Source organism: Myotis lucifugus, unplaced genomic scaffold, assembly GCF_000147115.1.
Source record: "Myotis lucifugus unplaced genomic scaffold, Myoluc2.0 scaffold_92, whole genome shotgun sequence".
NCBI classification, from domain to species: Eukaryota; Metazoa; Chordata; class Mammalia; order Chiroptera; family Vespertilionidae; genus Myotis; species Myotis lucifugus.
Window position 1 is genome coordinate 3,547,628 of NW_005871140.1, and position 11,887 is coordinate 3,559,514.

General features: G+C 37.6%; 1 protein-coding gene across 2 annotated transcripts in view; it reads left to right on the forward strand.

Moving 5' to 3' along the window:
• ELP4 (elongator acetyltransferase complex subunit 4) overlaps positions 1-11,887 on the forward strand; it is a 165,249-nt gene that overhangs the window by 65,232 nt on the left and 88,130 nt on the right. For both annotated transcript variants that reach the window (XM_006091609.3, XM_023756380.1), the window contains exon 9: positions 2,567-2,673. In XM_006091609.3, coding sequence (XP_006091671.1) covers positions 2,567-2,673 — 107 coding nt within the window. The remainder of the gene's footprint in view (positions 1-2,566; positions 2,674-11,887) is intronic.

Here is an 11,887-nt window from a genome sequence, read left to right on the forward strand (position 1 = left end):
TGTTTGAAATAAGTATATTAATTGTAATAATAGCAGCTTTGTATAAAGGTTCATACTTTACAGAGCTTAGCTATATAATAAATAAATAATAAAATTTGCGCTGCACTATGTTTTAAAAGCCCTAGTCAGTCACATTTTCAGAAAGTAGGCATCTGTGAGTATATTTGGACTGTTCTCTGTCTACTCATTTTGTTGTTAGTTTGAGTTATGAACAAATTTTAAAATATCACCATCCTAGTATATGCACAGGTCAATTAATTAGACTTTTTAACTTAACGTGTTTTTAAGCTTTTAGTAATATTTTAGTCATTTGGTTGATTTAGGGATTTTTGTTAAAGGTTCTTACATAGAACTTTCGCAATAGGAAAGGTTTAGTAATTATGCATATCTTAGCTCTAAACTGAATATGGAGTGTGATGAATAATAGATTTTTACCTACTTACTTATCTGAATAAATGTTAATTATTGCTGTTACTGTTGTGGAACTGCTACACTTACATGGAAACCTCTAGTCTGATGCCTGAATAGCTTATTTGAAGTTTGTTGCAAGATTGTGCAAGGTTGTGATTGCAGGACTATGGCAAGCCCAGTCTACAAATAAAAGGTTACATGATGATTGCCACTACTTTGAAGAGTCAGTATACAACCTTTAAAAAATAAAATAACACAATCAGGTGTTTCTTTTTTTTAAGCCTATAAAATATAAGCTGTGAACAAAAACTACATAAAATAATTTGCCTCATGATCATTTACTTAAGTATGTGTCTGATATATGCCCAGACCTTATGTAGAATTCATGTAATACAGTATTGTCATTATGATAGGAAGAGAGCTATTAAGATTAAACTCTTTTTTATTGAGCTATAATTGATATGTAACATTTTATTAGCTTTAGATATACAACATGATGATTTTATATATGTATATATTGAGAAATAAGTACCACAATAAGTTTAGTTAACATTCATCACCACACATAGTTCCATTTTTTTTCTTGTGATGAGAACTTTTAAGATCTACTCTCTTAGCAACTTTCAAATAAACAATACAGTATTGTCAACCATAGTCACCATGCAGTACATCATATCCCCAGGTATTACTTATTGTATAATTGGACATACTATTTTTTTAATTTATTATATTTCTATTTTCTTTTAAAACAACCCAAGTTGAAGAGTAAACTTAGTAAAATTATATTTTATATTCTAAAAAAAACAATTTAATTAAAACATTTCAGGGGTTGAAAGACTATGACTTTTTGTGCTGAAATTTCTGAATTGATAAATGATTCCTCACAAATTAATGGGTAATTCTGATGACCAGTAAAGTTTCTATTAATAAGAAGGGCCTCAGGAATCATTCCTTCATTCTGTAAGGCTTCCTGATTTAATAGTTAACTAAACAAGCACGTGCAAGTTTAAAATGAAAAATGTGCAAATCAAAGTATGGTGTGCTTATTTCTAATATATTTTACTAAATAGTTCTGCATGAGATATTTTTAATTTGTACCTAAACTGTATTTTTAATAATACCTTTTAAATTAACAAAAAATAAATTGGATATTTTAGTGAATTATATTTGAAAGGGACGTTTCTAAAGTTAAACACCTAGAGATTTACCGTTTTAAGCTAAAACTAATACCTTACTAAACATTCAAACACACAAAATTCTATACTAGAGAAGCAGTTCTATAAATAAGATTTATCTACTTAGTTCAAATCTGGACTTGCCTTCTTGCCCCATGTTTAGGGATCAATGTCTTTGGGATAGTAATTTCTAAATATGGGCTGAGTCAGGCAGAGATACGCACTGAAGAATCTTCCACATCTTCATCTGTGGCAAACGACCCCTAGGTTAGTCAGGAACTGTATTAAGCTGCACAAAAGCCATCCAGTGCCCTTGTCAGAAAAAATTAGTGAGTGTTTCTACTGACAAGAGGCCAAAGCTCACGGTTTACCTAGCACTAGTACAAAGCTTATAGCAGCTCCAGGAAGGTCTAGCATGCCCCAGAAATGAGTGTCTTGGGATGGCTTAGGGGTTAATGTTTGATCCTAGAATGTGCTCTAAAATGTCGTTTTCTTCAATGGTTTGTAGCAGTCATTAATAAGGTACAAAATGGAATGCATTTCATGAGTGTTTCCCTGGTTATGGGTAACCCATAAGCCTTGTTTTGCTGGCTGCTTACTGGTGCATTTAATAAAATAAAGATCACCCAGTGGTGCCGTGGGCAGCATGCAAGGTGATAGCCATATTTGCTTACTGTAAATACAAGAGAAAATCACACACAAACCGGCTGTAGTTTTGACAAGTAGTAAGATCCCTCTTTGCATCTGTACTTCTGTATCAAAGTGCAATTAGTTTTCCTTGCACAAGGATTTCTGTTTATCTTATTCTGCTTGATTACTTGAGTATAATCACACCATTTGCTTCATTGCTCCTGGTAGTAAGCTCCAGTTTTAAAAGGGAAGGATGCCTGTGTGTAAATTTACAGGATTCTGCTGTACCACTCTCATTTATGCATCCAGTGACTGCATTTTAATTTTTCTCCTTTTTTCCTTTCCACAAGGTTTGATTCACATACGTCAGATTCCTCGGCTTAATAACTTGATGTATGATGTGTCAGATGTCAAAGACTTAGCTTTTAAATTGAAAAGAAAGCTATTCATCATTGAGGTAAGAGAATTTTTATATTTCAGCTTACAGTTTTGAGGTAAATCATATATATATATATATATATATATATATATATATTCAATGAAATTCTTAGATGGTTCCTGTTAAATTTTTTTTTCTATGCTAATATTTTTAAATTCTTTTGGTGCAATAAAATAATTTTTTAGACTATCTTATTTTTTTATTTTATTTTAATGGCATATTATTAGAGTATAGCAAAAATGATTTTGTTTTAAATATACATTTAAAGTAAGCTCCAAATTTACATGAATATGACATGCATATTTTCAAGGCTTTCAAAGGCATATTTAATTAAATGTTAATGAGCTGTGCTTATTTGTATGTGGAATGTGAGTGCTACCCACAGTTGTACCTGGTTAAGAAAAGAGGATCCTATCTACCTTCTAAAAGCTGATTTTTTATTAGTAGTAGAGTCGCCTTTCTGCTTTCTGTGCTGAATAAAACAAAGTACTCACTCTAATTTACACCGCTATCTTTAAGTAAATTTTCCACAAAACTGAAACTTTTTGTGGGACCTCTCTGCAAGTAATAGTGACAGAAAGTGGTAGTACAAAAGATTTATTTCAACTTAATCTTGCTAAAGAGCAAATGAACATAGCACTATTAAGCAATTAGGGTTGATGTATTTATTAACGAAATAAATGCTCAGAGAGAGATGGCTTTTGGGTGATGTGATAGTTATCAGTATAGTCGGTGCCATTTTTTTAACAAAGACATAAAACAGCCAAGCAGCCTTGACAAACCATTTTGTTTAATCTCTTTTCAAATGAAAAGCTCTTAAGCAGGCCACTTGTCTTAACTGCTTGAAACCATAAAAAGAGAGAATTGCCACCAATAAATTAGCATATTTTTAACTTCATCACCAAATGATGGTCAATGTGGCTTGGCACTGCTTTGGTGTTTGGGACTTCACCCTGAAGTGACCACTTTGGCCCTTTTTTGACCCTCTGCCCTCTTTAGCTGGCCACTTGATAAGGTAACTTAATGGTTCTCTCTCTTTTTCTCTTTCCCCTCACATTTGCAAGTAGCACTAACCTATAAATCATTGTAAGGGCCCTATCCAGTGACAAATTAATGTGCCCTCCTCCTAATTAATGGTCATCAATGTCCTTAATTATCTAATCCTATTGAGAGCAGTTAATAGTTAATCAGGCAGCCCGTTCTTCAAGCAGGTCATCTCTGCAGGAGCGTTAGAAGTTTCTCATCTGGGGATACTCCTTTAAAAGCCACATAAAGCCAAAAGAACTGGAGTGCAGAAATGCTGATTCTTGAGCTAATTTGCTTTAGTTCTCCAAAAACAACCATTGAAAGGGAATCCAACACTGTAATTGTTCAAGCATTGTTTTAATTTTTCTGATAGAATATTGAGAAATTTACCATAATATATATACTAGTAGTTATAAATATAAATGTGAAGTTGTTGTTGATGTCACAAAGAGAGCATGCCGTACCATTTTCTTTTAAGATGAATTTATATTTTCAATAAGAGACGTGTGTGTTTTTCCCATGTGACACCTTTCTCTTCAGATGAGTATTCTGACAACCAGGTCTAAGGTATCATGTCTATCACCATAAAAATTAAGGAAGAAGATTCCTTGATGATAAAAAAAAAATTACACAGAGAAAAAGTAGCACAGTAGTCAAGTCATGTTCATTCGCTCTCTCTTTCTCTCTCTTTCTCTCTCTCTCTCTCTCTCTCTCTCTCTCTCTCTCTCTCTCTCTTTCTCTCTCTCTCTCTCTCTCTCTCTCTCTCTCTCTCACACACACACACACACACACACACACACACTGTATTATTTTGGCAGTGAGAGGGTAGACATAAAGTACTTACATAATGTCAAGTGAGACCTCTCCTCTAAATAACTTTAGGTTCTAATAGTGACTACCTTTTACCATTGAAGCTGATGAAAGGTCATTTATTAACCACATGGGTTTCTTTCTGTTCCATTTCCTTTCTTCTCTTCTTACTAGTCTAAAACTAAAAGAACCATTATAATTGGTGACCCTGTAGTTTAGAAGCAATATTTGAAAACAAAACTATGTTGGGGTGTTTTTTTTATTAATATTTAATACAGTAAATCACATCCTTTATTTTTTTTGCTTATAACCTAATTAATAAGTGTTTGTGTATGTGTGTAAGTATATATATAATTGTACATATAAATTTATGTACATAAACTTATTCTACATAAGTTACTTAGGCCATGAAATTCACTTTGGTGGTTAGAAAAATATGAAGAATTAAACAAACCTAATAAAAGTACAAATAGGTATAGTTATAGTTGTATACAATCATGTGATTGGTGTAAAATTAAATGCTTAAATATAACATTGTACATTATAAAATACACACCCAATTAGATAGCAATTCCTTGGTGATATATTCTAGACACTGTTGAAACAAGAGGACTTTTTTTATTGGAGGGGAAAAATACCTACCAAGTGGCAATGTTTTAATATGTACAACAGATAAAAGTTTTTTTTAAGAAATTGCCCTGGTATTTTTAAAAAATAAAATGTACACTCCACTAGTCTATAAAATCTGAGGTAATAATATACCAGGCATTGAATCTGCATCTTACTCTTAGAAGGGAAAGGTAGTTTATCAAGTAAAGCAAAAATAACGTTTTTTATTCCAAACAGGTAGATTTGTTACATGTTGGAATTTACTGATAATCACAAGGTCTAAAAAGTCAGCATGGCCAGAAGTAAGGGTGCAAAGAAACAGGCAGACACTCTCATCTGTATTTTTAGGGTACTTTTTCTTTGATTTATTACATCATTGCCCTTTTATGTATTAAAAAACAGAATATTTTTTTACTAATGCCATCAATGGACTTAACAAGTAGAGCAACTTTAACTAGTAGTCTGCAGTTTCTTTGAGTGATTTGGAGATAGCAACAGAATATGTTTTCCTTCTTGGAATGTGTATTGGTATTGTCCAGATTCAAGTGAAAGCAATTATGTGATCATAGTAAATTTTTACTAATACCTAACATTCATCAACTATGAATTCCTATAAATTAACCCCTCTAAAAAAATTGTAGCAGAATCCTATCTAGTAAAGACACTGAAATCCTGGCATACATTCTGGATAAGCAAAAGAGAAAGTTTAAAGTTGGCTCAATAAAAGAAGTTAAAAGAAGTAGTTTCCAAATCTCCAAAAATTGATAATTCTTTTCTTTTTTTTTTTTTAAAAAATTGATAATTCTTATAAACTGTACATGGTATAAAATATTTGCTGAAATACATGTTATATAAATTATGGAGTTTAAAAATATTTCAAATAATACAGCTTTAGGTATTACATAAATATTTCAAATAATACAGCTTTAGGTATTACATAAACTCCAACTGGCCAAGTGAGCTATAAACACTGCCTCCTCATTCTCTGTAAAGTTCTGTAAGATGCATAACCTGGGCACACAGCCTCCAAGCTGAAATAACTACTTACACTTGTATTTTTCAACTTGTGTAATTTTTGTTTCTCTAATTTTGGGGTTATCATTAACCAGTTTTTTCTTTATATTAGTGATTATAATATAATTACAGTAAACAAGTAAAATTTCATAAAATTTGAAATGCAGCAGCATTAATTTGATGACATGATAGGAGCAGCATTTTACTTGGATTTAGTAGTGTTTTACTATTTTGATGTTGTATTGTTCAGGTTGATCATATCTTAATATATTCTAGTAATTGATTTTCTAATATAAATGATAAGAGGCCCGGTGCACAAAAATTTGGGCACTCGGGGGGGAAGGGGGGGTCCCTCAGCCCGGCCTGTGCCCTCTCGCAGTCTGGGACCCCTCGGGAGATAACGACCTGCTGGCTTAGGCCTGCTCCCAGGTGGCAGAGGGCAGGCCCAATCCCTAGGTGCAGCCCCTGGACGGACTCAGAGCAGGGCTGATTGGGGAGTTGGGGCGCTGCCCCCTGTCATGCACAGAGCAGGGCGGAGAGGTTGCGATGCCACCATCACAGTCACGCTCAGGGTAGGGCTGATTGGGGGGTTGGGGCACCGCCCCCTGTCACACTCAAGGCAGGGTCGATAGGGAGGTTGCGGCGCCACCCCCTGTGATGCACAGAGCAGGGCCAATCAGGGGGTTGGGGCGCTGCCCCCTGTCACTCACAGAGCAGGGCCAATCAGGGGGTTGGGGCACTGCCCCCCTCCCCGTCACGCACAGAGCAGGGCCCATCAGGGGGTTGGGGAGCTCCTCCCTGTCATGCACAGAGTAGGGCCGATAGGGGAGTTAGGGCACCGCCCCCGTCACACAGAGCAGGGCCGATCAGGGGGTTGGGGCGCCACCACTGTCACACTCAGGGCAGGGCCGATGGGGAGGTTATGGCTCTACCCCGTCACACACACAGCAGGGCCCGTGGGGGGGGGGGGTTGGGGCGCCACCCCCTGTCACACACAGAGCAGGGCTGATCAGGGGGTTGGGACGCCACACCCTGTCACACACAGAGCCGCAGGGCGATCAGGGGGTTTGGGCGCTGCACCCTGTCATGCTGATCTGGTGCCAGGAGGCCTCGCGGCTCCGCTGATCCCGGTGCTGGGAGGCATATTACCCTTTTACTATATAGGATAGAGGCCTGGGGGCCGGCTGGTTTGCCCTGAAGGGTGTCCTGGATCAGGGTGGGGGTCCCCACTGGGGTGCCTGGCCAGCCTGGATGAGGGGCTGAGGGCTGTTTGCAGCTGGTCACACACCCTTCAGGGTGGGGGTCCCCACTGGGGTGCCTGGCCAGTCTGGGTGAGGGGCTGAGGGCTGCTTTCAGGCTGGCGGTTTTGACTGCTTTCAGGCTGGCGGGAAGCTCCCAACCACTCCTTTTTTTCTTTTTTTTTTTTTCTTCTGGGCCAGCTTTAGCTCTGGCTCTAGCTCTGAGGCTTCCGCTGCTGGTTTGTTTGCCGTTCTATAATCGAAACAATGTATAACTTCAGCTCTGAGATCCCAGCTGGCTATATTTGTTAGAATGTTTCAAACTGCCAGCTCAGAGCCCGGCAGCGGCAGGCGGGGAACGTTGGAGTCTGCAGTCACTGGAGCAAGGAAGCCTCATGTTCGCTTCCAACTGCCTGGCTGCCGGCCGCCATCTTGGCTGACAGTTAATTTGCATAAGGATACGCTGATTAGCCAATCAGAAGGGTAGCGGTCGTACGCCAATTACCATTTTTCTCTTTTATTAGTGTAGATAATAATGTATTATTACATTGGTTACAACCTTTATCAACACTTGGGTAGTGCGACAGTTTTCCAGATCTAAGATTTCAGTGTTTTTAAGTTCAAGTCAGAAAGTATGGTTACTAAGTTAAGCTGATATATACAAAAGATGTACACTGTTCTCTGCAAATTTTCAATATAAGGATAAATAATACTTATGTAAGCTTAAATTGGCCCAAAAATAGTAATTATCATAAACATTGTATCTATGTGGGTCTTGTATACTAAATGAATATTGATAATTCAGTAAATCACAAATATTGGTTGATATTTCAATTCCCAGATATACTACAGTTAGCAAGAGAAAATCAGTAGAACATAGATATCTCTATGAAATCATTTGTCAAAATAGATCCAAATGAATATTCTTTAACAATGGAAATGCCATTTTCTAGGTGTTTACATTTAACCTATTCATTATATTACCATTCCCATATTTGTACTTTAATTCCCAAGTGACATAGACATACAGTAATGTCACATAGGTTTCACAGAATCTCCAGAAGTTGGTTTAATACTATGCTCGATATATTTCACACGTCGTAGCTAGCCTATCAAAATTGCATACCACCTTAAGGGGAACCCAGTTTTGAGACTCGTCTAATCCTATTTCTTCCCACTTTGGAATCTTAATTAGAAGAGATAAGGGAGAAAAAAACATTATTTAACTAAATTATTGTCTTGAATCTGTAGCAAAAGGTATAATCCGCAATTGGGCCAATTAGTGAACCCCATAGTTAGCTATGCTGCAGCGAACAATTTGATTAGATCTGACACCATCCTAGTTCCCACTGTTGTTTTGCCAGGTATGATGGTCAGACTTCAAAGAGCTTGAGGCATCAGCAGGGCAAGGTTTGGAGGCCAGCTTAGGTCCGGTTGTTAATCTCTCTGCTAAAACCACAGCGGCTCTCACACAAAACAAGCTTACACGACACAATCATGCGGTATTAAAGTTAGGGTTGAGTCATGCCAATTTGTCTTTGATTTTTTGATGATTGACCAAAGATGGCTACATGACTAGACACATGCTAAAAGTATCCTGATTAGGTAAGTTCCCAAAATATATGAAGTTTTTTTTCTTTAACTTCCTATATAAATGTTGTGAAAGCTTATTCCCTTTGTTCAAACTTACAAAGTAATGGTACTATATCAGGGGAAATGAGTATTTCTTACCAGCACCCTGAATCCTGAACTTTCCACTTAACACTTCATAAAAATGCGTCCTTACATTATTAATTCCGAAAGGAGAATTTAAAGGGAAATTGTTTCTAAGTGGTAAGCGTTTTAAAAATCTATTAAGCTCCTTGAAAGAAATAGAAGGAAAAAAAAACATTTTTCCCTGAGTCATTTATGTTCACTGACAATTTTTGAAATTTCTTTATAATTTTTCCACTTAAATGTTGAGTAAAGTGCCTTTCCAGTATGTGATTGCATAAGTGTTCTTTTCTCTGCATTCTGATTTGCTGGAACATTGCAGTAATGGTGACATGTTTCCATTCTGAGGAGAGCCCAAGGCAGCGTTAGTGTTATTCCGAGTGATTGAAGCTGCCATCTTGCTGACTTTCCCTTGGGCAGCATCAGGCCTGTTTGCTTTTGTGTTCATTTCACATGCTTCCTGTGAATTTGGCTGGCAGAGCATCAACGCTTCATTTAGCAAGAAAAAGTAAATTCATGTTTGGCTATTATATCTCTCCAAGTTTCTGTATGGTCACCAACATCTAAGATATTAAACTTATAATTAGTTACATCAAATGAATACTGTTTTATTCTAGACATTTAAGGAAAGCATATATTTGAATAGCAAGGAGGTTGCAAAAGCCACAAGTCAAATATTTAGAATCTTTCAAATGAGTCTCTTCTCTCTCTCACAAAGATCCTCTGGTAGCTATAGTACACTAACCTCACCTTTGAGACCAGATGATAATAGATTCATCACCAACTAAGAATGCAAAGAGGAAAAGATCTCTCCTTTTAAAATGCTGCAGATGCAAACATTTCTATATGCTGTGTGGTGTGGCTCCAGGAAAATTACATTGCAGTAGTCCAAGAATTTTCTTTAAGCCTTTGTAGAACTACTGTAGTAGTAGAATTCACCAAGCTTCCATGATACTCCTTGAATCATTTCCTCCCACAGTGAGTTATTTTTCTGTCGAAGGAAAATAGAAAAAGAGAAAATAAATAATGATAACAAATCTTGGCTGTCTCATTTCATCAGCTAGAAGGTAAGAATGTGTATTTTACTAATATATTCTCCAGGATGCCTAGAAGGGTAACAAATACAATATAGAGCTTAATAAGTATAGTATCCATATTTGTGATATGTGATACCACATATGTGGTTGATATAGGTAGCTTTGCAGGCATTTTGTGCCAAAATATCCTCAGTTCTTCCTCCATATCTTTGCATAGCTGATGTCCAGAATATTCATCCCTCCCATCCCTTCATGACTTTTCCTTCTCATTGGATTGTAGGTTACATATCTCAATCTCTTTCTTAGAGATGTGGTCCCCGACTAACCCATCTGAAGTATCACTCAGTTACCTGCTATCATGTACTTACTGTATTTTAATTCTCAGTATAGCACTTATGTATTATATAGTCGTTTACCAGTTAATTTGTTTATTTTTCCCAACTTCACTCAACCTCACCTGTTGTAACCTTCACAAAAGTAGTCTGTCTTATTCGCAGCTAAGTCCTAATAAGCACATATAGTAGGTGTTCCATAAATATTTGTTTTTAAAGTAACTCATGTCTACCCTCAGGGTATTTAAAAACATACCTTGGGTATCTCATCTGATTGTGCTGGGTGCTTTCACATACATGACCATATTTCATTCTTATTTGAGCCTCACAGAAACCCTTGCAATAGGCATTACTAAACACATTTTTAAAATTCATCTTCATTGTTTAAAGTATAGATGTCCCCCTTCCCCTCCCTATTGACTCTTTCCAGCCCACTGCAGTCCCCTCCCCAGGCTTTCCCTGCACTACTCTCTGTCCATAGGCAATACATATACGCATATAAGTTAATTAGTTTATTTCTCCCCCCCCTTCCCTTTGAAATTACTGCGCACACTTTATGTAAGGAAATAGAAGAAATTATATAACCTTCCCAAAGTCATAGAGCTGTATTTAGAGCCAGTATGAAATCCAAATCTCTGACTCTATGAGCAGAATTACCCTGGAAAATTAACATGTTCAGGAGCTCTGTTAATTAGTATTTAGAAATAAACATTTTTTGAGTGTTTGACAGGGGTCTGGGACTAGTGCAAGTGCTTTATAGCCATTACTTCATAGATTTCATAACTACCATATATCATTATTATCTACATTTTATGAATCAGGAAACTTAAGGTTCAGAGAGACCAAGCAATTTAACTAATCCAAAGTCACAAAGTTAATCGCTGACAGACATGACACTTAAATTCAAGTCTGTCTTATTCCAAAGCCTGTGCTCTTTAACCACTAACTACTCACTCACCATACCCCAAGATGTACTACCATCTCAGTACAAAAGCCAGAAGGCCTCTGCCCTGATGCATTCAAACAAACAAAAAACTCAAAAAAAAAAATGAATTCTAGCAAGCATTTCTATTTCATTTTAATAAAATCCTTACTAATAAAAGCCTAAGTAGTCACACCATGATGCCCTCACACTGTCACAAGATGGCTGCATGCACAGTGGGCGCGCGCAGGTGGGCGGGGCTGGGCTTGATGCTGCATGAGCAGCACAGACCCTGCCTGGGAATCCTGCCTCCGTGAGGCAAGGCCTGCCTGGGGGTCCCACCTCCTCTCGGCTCTGCGCGGAGAGGCCTGCCTGGGGGTCCCCAGCTCCGAGGGGCGAGGCCTGCCTGGGGGTTCCCCGGCTCTACTCAGCAAGGCCTGCCTGGGGGTCCTGGGGGTCCCGCATCTCAGCTCCGTGTGGCACAGAGGTGAGACCCCCGGCTCAGCCTACCTCTTTGGGGCAATCCATCGA